The sequence below is a fragment of the Nannobrachium achirus genome (assembly GCF_963921795.1).
Source record: "Nannobrachium achirus genome assembly, chromosome: 3".
NCBI classification, from domain to species: Eukaryota; Metazoa; Chordata; class Actinopteri; order Myctophiformes; family Myctophidae; genus Nannobrachium; species Nannobrachium achirus.
Window position 1 is genome coordinate 69839556 of NC_137812.1, and position 19116 is coordinate 69858671.

Below are 19116 nucleotides of genomic sequence, written 5' to 3' on the forward strand. Positions count from 1 at the left end.
GGCAGCCTGCAGTATAGATGAGACATTCGCGAACGATTCCACTCTCTTGAACGGCTCTTTTAAATGAACGATGGGATCCAGTCCGCAGTCGCGGGACACAGAGCACTGACAGAGTAATGAGTCAGTGTCGAGAACGGATTCATTTCAGAAACGGATCATAAACAGGTGGAGGCACAGCTCCCGCTAGAGCCAGCAGTGTGGACATGTCATGGACGCAAACACAGTGAAACACAATCATTCATCATGGATTACAACACTGGAACAATTCAGAAGCACTTTAATTAGAAAATGTAACTTGTAGCCTACACTTGTGTATGTTAATTTGACTTTAGAAGATTGTTTAATTCGTTGACGTGCGTTTGTGCTGTGGCAGGTTATTTAATATGGGATTTTGACAGCGTGCTTCCTCCTCTTAACGGAACACCTTCCCGGCTCCGAATGTTTTAACGAAGCGGCGGTTCTGAACCGTTCTGGCCGTTCCGTCTCACTTTCACCCCTACGCTGGTGCAAGACAATAAATAACTGTTCGCCAATTGCTACTTCTCATAGGAAGTACATGACACCAGTCCAGCAGTGCACCGCAGTAGTAGGCTAACTGGTGATATAAAAATATATATATTTTCGCCTCGACTCAAACAATTGGCGTTGATTCCCGGGGCTTAAAACGACGCGTCGATTCGTCGATGTTTAGAGGACAGGCCCAGTGGTTACCTGTATTTTATAACGGCTGAGAGGTTTGGAGACACTCGTATCTCACCACGGCCCTCAGCCGTTATAAAATACCAGGTAACCACATGCCTCTTGTGGCTTATTGCTTCAGTATGTACCCTCCACAGTGCACCAGACAGATCCTCTCAGAGAAGCTGGGCAGAGGCTCCAGGACAGTTTAGTAGTAGGAGTAGGAGTAGGAGTAGGAGTAATAGTATGGTGTAATGATGTACTACCTGTATGTTCCTCAGTGCACCAGACAGATCCTCTCAGAGAAGCTGGACAGAGGCTCCAGGACGGTTTAGTAGTAGTAGTAGTAGTAGTACGTAGTAGTAGTAGTACGTAGTAGTACGTAGTAGTGTAATGATGTACTACCTGTGTGTTCCACAGTGTACCAGACAGATCCTCTCAGAGAAGCTGGACCGAGGCTCCAGGACGGTGTAGTGGTAGTATTAATAGTGTGTACAGGACGGTGTAGTGGTAGTATTAATAGTGTGTATGTTCCACAGTGCACCAGACAGATCCTGTCAGAGAAGCTGGACAGAGGCTCCAGGACAGTGTAGTGGTAGTATTAATAATGATGTATGTTCCACAGTGCACCAGACAGATCCTCTCAGAGAAGCTGGACCGAGGCTCCAGGACGGTGTAGTGGTAGTATTAATAGTGTGTACAGGACGGTGTAGTGGTAGTATTAATAGTGTGTACAGGACAGTGTAGTAGTAGTATTAATAGTGTGTATGTTCCACAGTGCACCAGACAGATCCTGTCAGAGAAGCTGGACAGAGGCTCCAGGACAGTGTAGTGGTAGTATTAATAATGATGTATGTTCCACAGTGCACCAGACAGATCCTCTCAGAGAAGCTGGACAGAGGCTCCAGGACAGTGTAGTGGTAGTATTAATAATGATGTATGTTCCACAGTGCACCAGACAGATCCTGTCAGAGAAGCTGGACAGAGGCTCCAGGACAGTGTAGTGGTAGTATTAATAATGATGTATGTTCCACAGTGCACCAGACAGATCCTCTCAGAGAAGCTGGACGGAGGCTCCAGGACAGTGTAGTGGTAGTATTAATAATGATGTATGTTCCACAGTGCACCAGACAGATCCTCTCAGAGAAGCTGGACGGAGGCTCCAGGACAGTGTAGTAGTAGTATTAATAGTGTGTATGTTCCACAGTGCACCAGGCAGATCCTCTCAGAGAAGCTGGACAGAGGCTCCAGGACAGTGTAGTAGTAGTAGTATTAATAGTGTGTATGTTCCACAGTGCACCAGACAGATCCTCTCAGAGAAGCTGGGCAGAGGCTCCAGGACGGTAGACATCGAGCTGGAGGCTCAGATCGAGGTGCTCCGGGACAACAAGAGGAAGTACGAGCACGTGGTGAAGCTGGCCCAGACGCTGGCCAATCAGCTGTCTCAGATCATGCAGACGCAGAGGCAGCTGGGAGACGCCTTCGCAGACCTCAGCCTCAAGTCTCCAGAGCTCCACGTGAGTTCTGATCATCAGGGTCCAACATGGGACGGGAAGAGTTCTGGTATGGGTTAACCCATAGGGTTTACCCTATGTTTCTATGTCAGCAATCTGGCTATAGCCATCGTCAAATAAAAGGTCCTTTTCACTTCACTGGAGCTCAGTTAGTCTGTTCTTGAGGGACTACTATGTCAGTGGTTCTCAAACCTTTTCATGTGAAGGACCCCCAAAATGATATTTATTTGACCACGGACCCCCATCTCAAAATATTTATTTCCAGGGATCACCCAGATGCAAAATTTGAGTTACAAACGTTCGCTTTGTAAATACATATATTCAAAGATTTGTACACATTTTCACGACTTTTTCAAAAATAGCAGATCTACAAGCTCGCAGCGCGCGAGTGCCGTGCTGCGAGCTTGTATATCTGCTATTTTTCACTGGTTAAAGCATTCATTAATTCTAGGCCTAAATGGGTTAAACCAGGGATTAGGGTTGCACGACATGGACAAAAACTCTCTGTATTTATGCAAAATATTTCGATTTTTATAAAATATACGACTTGTTATTTGATATTCTAAGTGTAGCAAAAGTAAAAACTAGGCATTCTTCAAATTCTTTTTTTAAATTAATAGCAAGTGAATTTCTCTTACCGAAAGTAAAACACGTACTTTCCTTATTTTCAAAGTGTCTACTATCGTTTGACTTGACACAAACAGTCAAAGTCAAGGCAGATCACCAGAGTTAAATTTCACCCATATATTTATTTATAAATACATTTATAAAGTATAAATGATAATAACGTTATTTGTGTAAACTTCTATATAAGCTACTGTATATTTTTGTCAGGTAGGAGAAGCATCTTGTTATACTTTCATTTATTTGTTGAGGGAACAGATTCTAAATCATTTCCTGATAAACACGTGGTTGTGCTGAGATGCTACAGTAACGAGACAAATGTTAAGAAAACAATCTCTTTCCAGGAGGAGTTTGGCTACAACGCTGAGACCCAAAGACTGCTGTCCAAAAACGGAGAGACGCTGCTGGGAGCCATCACCTTCTTCATCTCCAGCGTCAACACCCTGGTGGACAAGACCATAGAAGATACCATGGTCAACATCAAGCAGTACGAGTCAGCTAGGTAAGACCATAGAAGATACCATGGTGAACATCAGTATGCTAGGTAAGACCATAGAAGATACCATGGTGAACATCAGTATAGTCTGCTAGGTAAGACCATAGAAGATACCATGGTGAACGTCAGTATGCTAGGTAAGACCATAGAAGATAAGAACTAAGGTGGGAACTCAATTTTAAACAAGCATCTGTTCAGACTACCCTAAAAAGTATGTGCATTTCTATTTGTGGAGTAAAGATTTGGAATAGTTTGACAGAAGAGATCAAACACAGTAAGAACATTTCACAATTTAAAAAAATACTCAAATTAAATATCCTGGCCAAATACAGCAGTTCATAGTCTCATTATTACCCCTATCATCTATTCGTACTTGTTAGTATTATTAATTCTATTATTATTTCTCTTACTATTACTTTGTAACATATCTCTGTTTCTTGAATTGTTAGTATTATGGAATGTATCAAGTCTATTTCCTTATACATTTTGTCTTTTCTTTCTCTTTTTGTTTTGAAAAAAAAATAATAATAATAATAATAATAATCTGAACACTTATAACTAATCAATGTCTTAATTCATGAACATGTAGGATAGGCATTCACAAGCTTTTAGCTTCAGCCTATTCCTTTTGATCACCTGTAACAATGATTATATGAATGTATGACCTGTATGAAATATGATGATCAAATAAACTAAACTAAACTAAAAAGATACCATGGTGAACATCAGTATGCTAGGTAAGACCATAGAAGATACCATGGTGAACATCAGTATGCTAGGTAAGACCATAGAAGATACCATGGTGAACATCAGTATAGTCAGCTAGGTAAGACCATAGAAGATACCATGGTGAACATCAAGCAGTACGAGTCAGCCAGGTAAGACCATAGAAGATACCATGGTGAACATCAGTATAGTCTGCTAGGTAAGACCATAGAAGATACCATGGTGAACGTCAGTATGCTAGGTAAGACCATAGAAGATACCATGGTGAACATCAGTATGCTAGGTAAGACCATAGAAGATACCATGGTGAACATCAGTATAGTCAGCTAGGTAAGACCATAGAAGGTACCATGGTGAACATCAGTATAGTCAGCTAGGTAAGACCATAGAAGATACCATGGTGAACATATCAGTATAGTCAGCTAGGTAAGACCATAGAAGATACCATGGTGAACATCAGTATAGTCAGCTAGGTAAGACCATAGAAGATACCATGGTGAACATCAGTAAAGTCTGCTAGGTAAGACCATAGAAGGTACCATGGTGAACATCAGTATAGTCAGCTAGGTAAGACCATAGAAGATACCATGGTGAACATCAGTATAGTCAGCTAGGTAAGACCATAGAAGATACCATGGTGAACATCAGTATAGTCAGCTAGGTAAGACCATAGAAGATACCATGGTGAACATCAGTATAGTCAGCTAGGTAAGGCCATAGAAGATACCATGGTGAACATCAGTAAAGTCTGCTAGGTAAGACCATAGAAGGTACCATGGTGAACATCAGTATAGTCAGCTAGGTAAGACCATAGAAGATACCATGGTGAACATCAATCAGTATAGTCAGCTAGGTAAGACCATAGAAGATACCATGGTGAACGTCAGTATGCTAGGTAAGACCATAGAAGATACCATGGTGAACATCAGTATAGTCAGCTAGGTAACAACACAACAACATGTCCATCCAATCCAACGGGGCAGCACAGTAGTGCAGTACATTAGAACGGCCGCTCGGTTCCCCGGCTCGATCCCGGGCTTCCCCAGAGTTGGTGTCCAAGTGTCCTTGAGCAAGATACTGAACTCCTAGTTGCTCCCGGTGAGCAGGTTGGTGCCTTGCATGGTTTCCTCCGCCATCGGTGTATGAATGTGAGTGTGAATGGGTGAATGTAATGCACATCTTCATTGTAAAACGGCTTGGAATAAGGCGCTATATCAATGCACCATTTATCATCCACGTTTTGGGTTTTCAGGATTCAATTTCAAAAACAGCAAAAGTAGCAAAACCTTTGTGTGACGCTGTATTATGATCAAGTAGGGCATTAATTTACGAAAATATGGAAAGGTTTCTGACGGACAGCAACGATATACACATGGGAAATACAGTTCTGTACTGCAGTTTGATGTCTTAAAGCCATGCTTACATCTCTTTCTCTCTCTATGTGGTTGCAGAGTGGAGTATGATGATTTCTCTTTCTCTCTCTCTCTCTCTCTATGTGGTTGCAGAGTGGAGTATGATGATTTCTCTCTCTCTATGTGGTTGCAGAGTGGAGTATGATGATTTCTCTCTCTCTCTATGTGGTTGCAGAGTGGAGTATGATGATTCTCTCTCTCTCTCTCTCTCTGGTTGCAGAGTGGAGTATGATGATTTCTCTCTCTCTCTCTATGTGGTTGCAGAGTGGAGTATGATGATTTCTCTCTCTCTCTCTCTATGTGGTTGCAGAGTGGAGTATGATGATTTCTCTCTCTCTCTCTCTGGTTGCAGAGTGGAGTATGATGATTTCTCTTTCTCTCTATGTGGTTGCAGAGTGGAGTATGATGATTTCTCTTTCTCTCTATGTGGTTGCAGAGTGGAGTATGATGATTTCTCTTTCTCTCTATGTGGTTGCAGAGTGGAGTATGATGATTTCTCTTTCTCTCTATGTGGTTGCAGAGTGGAGTATGATGATTTCTCTCTCTCTGTGGTTGCAGAGTGGAGTATGATGATTTCTCTCTCTCTCTATGTGGTTGCAGAGTGGAGTATGATGATTTCTCTCTCTCTCTATGTGGTTGCAGAGTGGAGTATGATGATTTCTCTCTCTATGTGGTTGCAGAGTGGAGTATGATGATTTCTCTCTCTCTCTCTATGTGGTTGCAGAGTGGAGTATGATGATTTCTCTCTCTCTCTCTGGTTGCAGAGTGGAGTATGATGATTTCTCTCTCTCTCTCTGGTTGCAGAGTGGAGTATGGTGATTTCTCTCTCTCTCTATGTGGTTGCAGAGTGGATTATGATGATTTCTCTCTCTCTCCCTCTGGTTGCAGAGTGGAGTATGATGATTTCTCTCTCTCTCTCTGGTTGCAGAGTGGAGTATGATGATTTCTCTCTCTCTCTGGTTGCAGAGTGGATTATGATGATTTCTCTCTCTCTCTCTCTCTCTCTCTCTCTCTCTCTCTCTCTCTCTCTCTCTGGTTGCAGAGTGGATTATGATGATTTCTCTCTCTCTCTCTCTCTCTGGTTGCAGAGTGGAGTATGATGATTTCTCTCTCTCTCTCTCTCTCTCTGGTTGCAGAGTGGATTATGATGATTTCTCTCTCTCTCTCTCTCTCTGGTTGCAGAGTGGAGTATGATGATTTCTCTCTCTCTCTCTGGTTGCAGTCGAGTGGAGTATGATGATTTCTCTCTCTCTCTATGTGGTTGCAGAGTGGATTATGATGATTTCTCTCTCTCTCTCTGGTCGCAGAGTGGAGTACGATGCGTACCGTACAGACCTGGAGGAGCTGAACCTGGGCCCGCGGGACGCAGCCACCATGCCCAAGATAGAGCTGTCCCAGCAGCAGTTCCAGATCCACCGCGAGAAGTACGAGAGGATGCGCAACGACGTCTCCATCAAGCTCAAGTTCCTGGAAGAGAACAAGGTAACCCATAATGGCACTTTGTTTATGAAGCAGCCTTTTGAAACTGGGTGCTTTGCTGCAGCGAGATAAAATACAGTAAAAAAAACTCATATCATTTAACGCCAATTTAAACAAATTAAGACAAACATACAACATTTATCAGGATAAAAAAGGCAGTAGAAGGCTGAACATTACATGGTTTGGTACACCAGAATCGATTGTTGTTGCGACCGAAGGTCGCATATACTCTGAAAAACCGTGTCGCTTGAGTGACCTTCCTTCCTTCCTTCCGTAACCTTCCTTCTGTAACCTTCCTTCTGTAACCTTCCTTCTGTACGGGAGTGATGTCAGTGTGATGTCAAGAAATGTCACGAAATGTGGATAACACTATATATGGAGATAGTCCAGTCCATCATGTCATATGGGACTACCGTCATAGACAGTAGCCAAAAGACAGTAGCCAAAAGAGAAGGATACACAAGACTAAGAAAGACAAAAAAAGAGAAGAATAAAAAAGAAAAAAAAGGAGGAGGAGGATAAAGATACCAAAAGGAGAGAGAAGAAAGGGTGGATGAGTTTCTGCAGCGACCTATATATACCCAGCCAATCCTACTGTCTCAAGGATGAGGAAATGATGATAGCCTTAAATAGTTATCCCTGCCAGACAAGGGCTCTGATGGAGCTCATTGACTGGTTGTGAAGTGTCTATACCAAGATACGCGCTGATCCCATCCATGAAACATTATCACTGCAATCCATACTTTTCAAATCGGCCTCGCACCGCGAGGCGATGTGTGCTTGTAGATCTGCTATTTTCACTAGTTTTGTGCGACCCTGATGAAGCAGGGCTTTAGGCTACTTTATGAAAAACATAGATATTTGAAACTTGGAGATATGAGGTTTCTACCCGACAGTGACAACATATACTGCCTATACTAGTAAGAGCTTGACAAGGTTCGCTCCTTGTCAAGCTCGACGTTGGGCATTTGGACCTATACATGGAGAAATGGAGCGAACCTGTTTGGCGTAAACATGGAGATGTGGTACAGAATGACTCATATATGGGCATAAAAAGTATTTCATGTGACATCACTTCCTGTACAGACAATCAGACAGACAGCCATTGACTCCGGCCTAACTATGGCTACTGTCTATGACGGTAGTCCCATATGACATGATGGACTGGACTATCTCCATATATAGTGTTCTCCACATCTCCATGTTTAGGCCCTATCGCTCACACCCTAGGTGGGGGTTGGCGATAGGGCCTTTCTGTGTGGAGTTTGCATGTTCTCCCCGTGTCTCCTAGGGTTGATACCCTCACAAAAACAAAAACATGAACAAACTCCCCCCAGAATGACAACAACTAGAATCGTCAGAGAAACGCTGTGGTTGGCCAGATAGTCAAGAATTGGCGAGGTCGTATGTCACCCTGAGGTCGCATTCCACCCTCAGGTGTCTTACTAGTACTATACTTGAGAGGTGAGAGTGCTTTGATGACCTGAAATCCTATAGTTGTCTCCACCAGCCGAAGGCTGAGGGAGAGTATGTTTTCCCCTCCGTCCGTCCGTCCGTCCGTCCGTCCGTGCGTCCGTGCGTGCGTCCGTGCGTCCTCGCAGTTTGTGAACAGCTAATCTCAGTCACCGTTGGCCCGATCGCTGCCAAACTGAGCACACACACTCCCTGGATGCCAATCTAGAACCTCTGCCCCACATTTTTCAAATCAGCCTCATGGTGGCGCTATAACAGGCCGATTTGTGTGGCCTGGTTGTTACCAGCTAATCTCTGGCGCCGTTGGCCCGATCGCTGCCAAACTGAGCACACACACTCCCTGGATGCTAATTCAGAACCTCTGCCCCACATTTTTTAAATCAGCCTCATGGTGGCGCTATAACAGGCCGATTTGTGTGGCCTGGTGGAGACCTGTGCTCGGAAGAGCACTGCTTCTAGTTTGTATTGTTTCATGTACAGATTATTTATTTTTTGGGGGTTATTCTACTGATGATAGGATCACCATTCCTATGTATTTGATGATTTATTAACCATGTGTTGTCCTTTCTTATTGTAAATTGGCTCTGAATTAAGAATGTCTGCTAAATGCCTAAATCAGGGTTCTTCAAAGTTTTCAGGCCAAGATCCCCTTAGCTGAGAGAGAGACGAAGCAGGGACCCCCCACAACCTTATCATAGATTCCATACAGTTCCATTGTTTGATAGCACAATCACCAGTGTATTTTGGATTCATGTCAATTTGTGTTTTCAGATATGTAACCACTTGAACCGTCAATACTTAATAAACTTGACCTTTCACTCTGTACTTAGTCTGCGCCTTTTCCGCTCTACACCAAAGCTCTTAGCCGATCTACAAGCTCACAACGCCTCGCAGCGCGAGGCGTTGTGAGCTTGTAGATCTGCAATTTTTGGCTAAAGTTCTCCGAATATGGACGCTCGGGTTCAAGTGGTTAATATAAAAAAGGTTTCTATCACACAAAGATTTGGAGGACCCCCTGTAGTGACTCTGAGGACCCCCTGTTGAAGACCCCTGGCCTAAATTGTAAATTGTCGTCCATCTGTCTCTGTGTGTGTGTGTGTGTGTGTGTGTGTGTGTGTGTGTGTGTGTGTGTGTGTGTGTGTGTGTGTGTGTGTGTGTGTGTGCGTGCGCGTGCGCGCGCCGTCCAAACCAGGTGAAGGTCCTGCACAACCAGCTGATCCTGTTCCACAACGCCATAGCAGCGTACTACGCGGGCAACCAGCAGCAGCTGGAACAGACGCTCAAGCAGTTCCACATCAAGTTGAAAGTCCCGGGCGCCGACACCCCCTCCTGGCTGGAAGAGCACTAAGAAGGCTCGGTGTAATGATGAGTAGTCTGTCTGTCTGTCTGTCGCCCCCCCCTGTGAGGGTCGCGCACGGAAACACAGCAGATCTACAAGCGTGTGTCTCGGGTGTTTCTGTTGAGCGCCGTGTCGCGCAACAACTTATGAATCGGGCATAAAGCATTCCACTTTCCTACTTCATATTTATACACACACACACACACACACACACAAACGCATACGTACACACACACAAACGCATACGTACACACACACACACACACACACACACACACACACACACACAAACACAGCTCAGTCTGAGCGTTCCAAAATGAAACAACCTCCACCAACAGACACTACAGGAAAACCGCTCGCCCCCTTTTGTCTCTCTCGGTCTTTCTCTCCTCGTTTTCTTGCCGTTAAAATCTTTGAGGATTGTAAATGTTTTACATAAAAGATTTGGCAAAAAGACGACAGTACAAAAACTAAAATATTTAGTTGTTATCTCTGATATATACTCATTCTTCTTGCTCTCTGCGTATGAAGATTGTAAGGCGTTTTTGGCAAATCACACAATCTCTCCTCCTCGGAATCTTCTCGTCGTCTTTTGCGATTACTTTCAAATCATGGGAAATGCACTTTTGTACAAGTTGACAAATGGGCGCTGAGCAGGGCACTCTATATTATATATATATAAACATTGAGAGAAAACTGTAAACAGCCTTTTTATTCCAGCATATGAATGTTGTATCCCGGTGGCTGTTTTTTTTAAAGTGCGTCCCGTGGGATAAAAATGGCTGCCCATGTTCTTAACATGGCATTTAGCTTTCATTACTTTTCTCAACTTTTTATGAGATGCGGGGGGAGGTTTACATGCTTTAGGAAAGTCTTTGCCAACCGACATTCAAAACCTTTTTTCAAAGCGTAAACGCCTCTCTATCGCGACTTGATTCCTGTCTGAAACCTAGGACAAAATGGAGTCCAACATAACTGCCTGTAGGTCTGTAGGAAGTGCTCACGCACGCTTATTCGCACAACGTTTAAAGGAGTAGTTCACCACTTTTCAACCTGTCTTCATATAATAGGTCCTCACTAATGTTCATGATAAAATATCACAATTTTTTTCTACTCAGTCCAAGTCTCCTACGAGAGCTGTGCGAAGTTCAGAATCCATCGTCTTGTGACATCATCATTTTCCAAAAAAAAAATGTAATCAATATTTTTGAAAAACATATTTAGATTTTAATTATCACGAGAACAATGGCTTCCACTTTAAAATTGCAACTTTTCAGGAATAGAAAGCCTGCAGTTTCTATAAACTGGATTGGCAATCGATGATGTCACAAGACGATGGGTTTCTGACCTGCCCACAGCCCTCCTGAATTTTTTTTTTTTTTTTTTTAAATATTTGCTATTTTTGAGTCGGGACCAATTATATGAACATAGGTTGAAAAGTGGTGGAGTGCCCCTTTAAGTGTTAGGAAGCGAGTCATCGCGCCTCGTATTAGATGATGGCAAACTGCCTTAATGCCACAAACGAAAAATGTACTCTGCTTGTGGGTGAAGATCCTTATTCATAAAGAAAGAAAAGGTGAAAGTACAGCATCTTTGCTACTGTCATCTCAACCACTAGTAATCCTATTTATTATGTATTTTTTAAGATTAGGCCAGTTGATGGACACATTCCCAATTTGCATATTATTCTTTGTGGCTTTAAAAATAAAAGTGCAATTAAACATCTGTTGACAGACAGTTGGATGGAGACAGTAATAACTAGTGTTGAAGATACTCCAACAAGCAGGTGCTTTATACACTCCAGGTCTTCACACACCAGGGCTGTGACCGCTAAATAAACCTTGTGATATAAAGTTGATGCCTCACTCATACACAGGTCGTCGATGCCTTTATTTGCGATGGAAAATCAACCTCGTTCCAGATAAAGGAATAAAATAAAAAAAAGTTTGTTTTATCGATGACGTAATCTAGTACTCATGGCGACACAATCAACAGTTGTGTCATGTAAGAGACTGCCTCGGTGTGTTAGGATCTTTTACTCTTGGGCATTCGTTCACAAAAGCTGCGTGTGGCGTCACGTCGAAGAAGTTTATACGAGGGGTCTTCCACGTTTTTCAGGGCCAGATCAGCCTTTTTCAGAGAATGTTCTAGGCCCAGAATAGGGATGCTAGGGTTCCAGTGGAAAGGTCCTATCACACAATGATTTAACGCCTCCCCCCGTAGTAACTCTGAGGACCCCCTGTTGAGGACCCCTGGTTTATGCTGAGTTAGAGACCCCCTATTGCTGTACCTTCTGTCTACAGAGGCTTATGTTATGAGGTAGGACTGAAGTGTAACAGGATAGGTGGCCACCTCCATGTAAAATGGTCTATTTTTAACATTTTGAACTACAAATGTTAAAGAATAACATATTTGAGAAGTGGTCTTACTGTAAGTAAAGTATACATGATTAGATCATGCTTAAGAATTCGACAATTAAGGTCTAATATTTCTACAATTGCTGCAAATTGCTACAAAACCTGTACATGCAGTCATTTTGGGGAATAAACACAGACGTTGAAGGATAAAATTAAGTCAGATAATGATGTACCGTGTGTGTTCACATCATGTGTACTTTACTTTATTTAAGACAATGTTTCAAATATTTGAAACATTTAACATTTTGGACAAAATAGCCAATTTTACATCGGGGTGCCCAGATGTACCTGGTGCCCACCAATCCTGTGTCCCAGACTGAACACATTAAAAAAAGAAATATAGAATTTGACGCTTTTTTTGTAATTGCATTGAAATTGAAGGACCAGCGTTTGTTGTTATTCTGTGACTTCACTGTACTGTTATGTGCCTTGATTTCTATGAACCGCGTGTCTCCTCTCTCCCTCTCTCTCTCCCGCAGTCAGGCTCTGTACTTTTATTCTGACACACTCATTACCAGCTTCCAGGACCTGGCTGCTTGAAAAACAGAGAGAATTGACCACACACGCACGCACGCTCACACGCACACATGCACACACACACACACACACACACACACACACACACACACACACACACACACGCACGCACCACAAAACAAAGAGTACAAACCCTGTGCACTATTCTTCAGTGGAGCACTCCATGTGCATGCGCGCACGCACACACACACACACACACACACACACACAACGAACCACTCCACCAACTGCTGAAGTTGAAACCAATTTGAAGACTTTGATGTATATTTGTACTCCTACTCGAAGATATGTTTTCTTTTCTGCATATTGCACATATGCACGTGCGTATGCATTTGATACTAAACACAGGAAGAAGAAAAAAAGTGTAACAACTTGTATAATAATATGATAATATAAGATGTATACCAAAACGCGGTGGAATTTAAAGAGAAACTTGGGTTTGTTTGTTTGTTTGTAAATAAGAGAGAAGAAGATGAGACCAGCATGTCCTGTCCTGCCTGAGCTGCTAAACCTTTTACCTTTTACTTTTTTGGGTCTGAAATGATTTTTATTTAATTGTTTCTTCAGAGGAAGAACCCACGCTCGTGTTTCTAACCATACAGTAGATGTATAATACTGCTACAGCTACTGCTGCTTGGAGCAGTATAGTGGCATCGTTGTCGGGTGGAAACCTTGTTTGTCCAAAACCGTTTCTTTTATAATAATCATTTAGAAAAGGATTTAAACTAGTGAAAATAGCCAATCTACAAGCACTCAACGCCTCACGGTGCGAGGCGTTGTGTGCTTGTAGATCTGCTATTGTCGTCACTACTTTTGTGCAGCACATTTGTATGATGAAGTAGGGCTTTGATTTACAAAAAACCTTGGAAATTTGAAACTTGGGAGATACAAGGTTTCTGCCCGACAGTGGGGATATATTTATGTCTGTTTCTAATGATTCTTTCCCACCGGACGGGATAAAGATAATGATAATGTCGGCGTTCACATCGTTGCGGTGTGGACACTGCCATAACCACTTCAATTGAAAACAATGTTTTTTGTCGCTATTGTGGGAAAAGGGCCTTTAGCGGGTGTTTCTTCACCTCTCATTTTGTTAACCCATTTAGGCTTAGAATTATTGAATGCTTTAACCAGTGAAAAATAGCAGATATACAAGCTCACAGCGCGCTGCAAGCTTGTAGATCTGCTATTTTTTTTAAATTGTGAAAATTTTAATCCGATTCTATAAGTGTCTTTTGAATCCTTCTAAGACTTTTTGAAAATACTATGTTTCTATGTCAGCAATCTGGCCAGCCATCGTCAAAGAAAAGGTCCTTTTCACTTACAGTAACTGGAGCTCAGTTAGTCTGTTCTTGAGAGACTACTATATCAGTGGTTCTCAAACCTGGACCCCAAAAATTATATTTATTTGGCCACGGACTCCCATCTCAAAATATTTAGTTCCAGGGACCACCCAGAAGCAACATTTGAGTTATAATCGTTCGCTTTGAAAATACATATATTCAAAGATTTGCACACATTTCCACAACTTTTTCAAAAATAGCAGATCTACAAGCTTGCAGCGCCAGGCTGTGAGCTTGTAGATCTGCTATTTTTCAATAGTTAAAGCAGTCAATATTCCTAGGCCTTTTTATAGCCCAGTATAGCAGTGTGTGAGAGTGTGTGTAATATGTACATCAGAAAATGTTGTTCTCCATTATTATAACGCATAGATAAATTATATATAAATATATATTTGTAATTCTATTTTACCTTGGGGTCTATGCAGCATTAGATGAATGCTGCTGTTATTCGGCATCTACTTGGTGTTTTTTTCTTTCTCTGAAGACTTGCTACAGTGTGTGTGTGTGTGTGTGTGTGTGTGTGTGTGCGTGCTGGCGGGAAAAAACTGTACCTACCTTTTTTGTAATAATGAAACAATGGATGGATGTTGAGTTTTAAAAAGGGTCCCTCTTGACGTTGTAGAAACATCTTTTGGACAAAAATAAACCCGTTTCTCTCTCTATTCTCTTCTACATGGCTGAAGTCATTGAAGTCTGATTCATCGTGTGTGTGTGTGTGTGTGTGTGTGTGTGTGTGTGTGTGTGTGTGTGTGTGTGTGTGTGTGTGTGTGTGTGTGTGTGTGTGTGTGTGTGTGTGTGTGTGTGTGTGTGTGTGTGTGTGTGTGTGTGTGTGTGTGTGTGTGTGTGTGTTTCTTGCAATATGTCTATAGTAGTTTTCTTCTTTTAATTTGGGAAAATGACTAAAATATCTGATCTAGTCATAACGTGTCACGTAACCTTTTTATATCCTCTGTCCGGTGGAGAACTCTCTGTCTATGTTTAAAACTTACTTTTCACCATGCAAATTCAAAATTAGCAAAAGTAGCAGATCTACAAGCTCGAAATACGCCACATTTTCAAGCTTGTAAATCTACTACTTAGGATGTTTTTTTTTTTTTGTTTTTTTTTCTCTATGCCGGGTTCCCACTGTCATGAAATTCCTGGAAATATTTTGAAATTAGAAAAATATTTTTCCTGTACTGGAAAAGTTTTGGAATTGATCAACGGTCCTGGAAGGTCCTGGAAAAAATAGCTATTTATTGTCTTTGGTTATTGATTTTGTTAATATCTCTGAAATGACAAATTAAACATTGGCCAAATTGTCAAATAGAGTCAGAAATTGTGAAAATCGCAGATCTACATGCTCACAACGCCTCGCAGCGCGAGGCGTTGTGAGCATGTAGATCGGCTATTTTCACATTTAAACCCTGTTATACAAAATTCCTCAACTCTTAGTGCTCGTCAGGGTGCCGGGGTCCCCAGTTCAAATATGATTTTGGGGGTCACGGCCTGAAAAGGTTGAGAACCACTGGCATACACTACCTGTCTTTGGGCACTGTGCATAGGAGTAAGTGACTCGTTATTGAGCTGAACTATTGTTATATAGTCCTGGAAATTGGGTTAAATATTCTGGAAACGTTTTGGAAATAAATTGGTAAAAATGTGTGGGAACCCTATTATGTCTCCAATAGAGGGTATATGTGTGACATTATCATACCTGGAAGTAATGCAGGAACACCTACTGAGTGGCAAATGGTCCGTAGGAGTCAGGAGGAGTTTCCCAACGAGCGCTTGAGTGGCATATGATACATACCCTCTATAGAAGGTATCTATAAGGTAGATAACAACCACCAGAGTTATTATTTATACTGTCTTAACCTTCTCTACAGATTGATCACCAAAAATATACTGTAGATGATCTGTCTCAATTAAATCTTGCCACTAGGGGCCAGCATTGAGAAAACAAATGTAAGGTAGGTAGGTGCGTGTGTGCCTGCATGCGTGCGTGTGTGTGTGTGGTAAGTGAGGGCCTCTATTCTTCAGACCGCTTTTCTTCAGCAATTCGGAAATAGCTGATCTACAAGCTCACAACGACATGCAAGCTCTGCTATTACATTTGGCTGCCAATACTTTTGGTACTTTAACTCCAGTTCAATGCATTGAGTGCAGGCCCTTAACTTGTAACAGCCCTGTATTGTGGTGTTATTGGTCCTTAAGTTAACAACCAGGACTGTTTCCCACCACATGGTTTTAAGACCTGAAACATATTATTACACATTATTGTATGCTTTAACTATTTAAAAAAAAAAAGTAGCAGATATACAAGCGCTGCGAGCTTGTAGATCTGAAAATTTGTGCAAATCTTTGAATAGGCCTATATATATTTTTGAAGTGAACATTTTTAACTCAAATCTTTCTTTCTTGGAGTCCCTGGAACTAAATACTTTGACATAGGGGGTCCACGGCCAAATACATATCATTTTGGGGGTCCTTGTCATGAAAAGGTTTGAGCCCCACTGACATAGAAACATGGGTATTTAAAAAAAACTTTAAGTCATTTTTACCTCCCACCACATGGTTTTAAAACATGATGGTGCATGTGAGTATAGTTTCGTCCCACTTCCCCTCTGTTCAGGCAGCCCTCCCCTGTCTGCTGCTCATTGTAAACAGAGCGTTGGGTCATTGTATTGTGTTATATGAACTGTTGACATAAGGACTGTAATCCCTTCACTTTAACAGACAGGATGAAAACCCCCGGCACTAAAAAAAACCTTGATCCTTTTCTCCTCTCCGTCGATGGACTGAGAGAGTCTGGTCTGAGAGGAGTTTATTCTGGGCCAGGTGCAGGTGTTTAATCCTACCTCCTCCACCACACCCACACACACACAATACAGATACACTTAACAGGATCTTTAGAGAAAATAAAGAAATCAATGAAGCCTCTTATTTGATGTTTTATTTCTTAACGTCAACCCTAAAACCTGGAACCACAGCTGTATATCCTTGCGTACTGTATGTTTCCTTCCAACAATGAAAGGAAAATTATAGAAATCACAGAAACCTTTTTATTCAATGGTTTTTATTCAATGAGAGAGTGTTACTGTAGATCAGGGGTTCCCAAACATTTTCAGCTTGAGGCTCAAAAGATAAATTAATGCATCACTCAAAAATAGTGAAAAACATCAGTGCCCACACTGTTTGCATGTTCTCCTTGTGTCTCCTAAGGTAGAAGATACCTTCACAAAAACATCCTGGTCTCTATAATGCCTCCCCCTGGCCAGCCCTGATGGAGGGGAAAAGAACTGGTTGGAATAACGTGTTCCTTCCACGCACTACGTCCATACCGGGGAAATCCCCCCCGTCAGGTGAAAAGAAGCGACGTGGACTCCATGCATAGAAGAAAGCATGAGGTCAGTCCGTTGTCTTCCCAGGCGCGGCAGAGGGAGAGCAGAGCCCAGGATTACATAGCTTGGGCAATTGGCACTGGGTGAAAACATGGGCTGTAAAAAATGGCTGCATGTGCTTTTGTCTCCTCATTTTGGAGTGTGTGTGGGTGTGTGCGTGTGCGTGTGCGTGCGTGCGCCTGCCTGCCTGCCTGCGTGTGTGTGTGTACACACAGGTAACAATACTTTGCATCAAGTGAGGTCGTGGTCCAAAATGCTGGACCCCACAAGAAGAATGTAGCATTCCTGGTTAACAGAGCTTTTTCAGAGTTACGTTTACCATTGGGAATAGATTAAGGATACTATCAGGTATTTACTTTAAGGCTTAAGGGTTGTGGTTAGGTTTAGGGTACACAATGTCATTTTGTTGCCCTCACAAGCATAGAAAAAACAGCAATCAGGAAAAAGAGAGCCACAGTGTTCTAATAACTATTGAAGATAAGAAAAGGTTGCTCCTTGGTCCATAAGAGAAATCACTAAAGTAAAATAAAAACATGGCAGTTTTCACCATGTTGGTCTCTGATGCCTGACGTGCTGGCCATTGGGAAAATCGGAACACCTCCCGAAGATTCATTTTGGGGGCTGGGTGGCCAACAAAGTAAATCATCACTGTCGGGCAGAAACTTTGTATCTCCAAGTTTCAAATTTGTAATTTTTTTTTCGCAAAGCCCTGCTTCATCATACAAGGCCGTTGCACAAAAGTAGGAGGTGTGTAGATCGGCTGTTGTAGATCGGCTGTTTTCACTAGTTTAAATCATTTTTAAAATGATAAATACAAAACAAACAGTTTTGGACATACAAGGTTTCCACCCGACAACGACGAAATATAACTCATGTAATTGGCCCACTGGCTTGTCACTTGTCACTGAAATGGCAAATCTTTGAGTAGCAGCAGCGCTATTAGAGAGATCTCTCTCTATGGCGCGCAATGAGGGCCTCTACGACTCTTTTTCCTGGGCTGAATCAGGGGCCCAGCACGTCCCTGCTCTGATGGCCTTGTTCAAGGCAAACAGGAATGCTGCCTTGAGTGTGTGTGTGTGTGTGTGTGTGTGTGTGTGTGTGTGTGTGTGTGTGTGTGTGTGTGTGTGTGTGCGTGCGTGTGCGCGCGCGTGCGTGCGCGTGCGTGCGTGCGTGCATGCACGAGCGTGCGTGTGTTCTCCAGCATTTGCAGCAGTCAGCTCCTCAGCGTCCTGTGTTGTGCTGTGCATTGCCAGGCAGTGCAGATCATTACACATGGACGGGACATGTAATGACGTGGAGCTCAGCCCATTTGACAAAGTGCTCACAGAGCAATTAAAGCTCACCGCAGAGGACCCAGGAAGTCATTAAGACTCACACCAGGCCTAATTAGTCCTCTGTGCGGTCATGTTAAAGTCATCACGTTATGTAAGTCATCTCGGCAGATAGATTTACACGGACACATAGCCCTATACAGGCCTACTCTGTTGACCCGGGTCCAGGGCACTACTTGTTCCGCTCCTTTTCCCCACCCATACTTTGTATTCCTTTCGGAACATAGGCCATTGATGAATCCTTTACATTCTCATTATTACCCCAAGAAATTTAAAAATTCTTCGCTTAAAATTGCATATCTACAAAATCTAGATGTGCTATTTTCATGGAATTTAAGCCCCATGGGGACTCAAGGCATAAAAT

The 19116-nt window shown here is 42.5% G+C and overlaps 1 protein-coding gene across 2 annotated transcripts in view; it reads left to right on the forward strand.

The window, feature by feature from the left end:
* The window catches only part of arfip1 (ADP-ribosylation factor interacting protein 1 (arfaptin 1)), a 46993-nt gene extending 32357 nt beyond the window's left edge, over nucleotides 1-14636 (forward strand). For both annotated transcript variants that reach the window (XM_080721231.1, XM_080721232.1), the window contains 4 exons: nucleotides 1974-2195; nucleotides 3161-3318; nucleotides 6758-6932; nucleotides 9595-14636. In XM_080721231.1, the coding sequence (XP_080577357.1) occupies nucleotides 1974-2195; nucleotides 3161-3318; nucleotides 6758-6932; nucleotides 9595-9750 (711 nt within the window). In that variant the 3' untranslated portion in view covers nucleotides 9751-14636. The remainder of the gene's footprint in view (nucleotides 1-1973; nucleotides 2196-3160; nucleotides 3319-6757; nucleotides 6933-9594) is intronic.
* Nucleotides 14637-19116: the final 4480 nt, after the last annotated feature.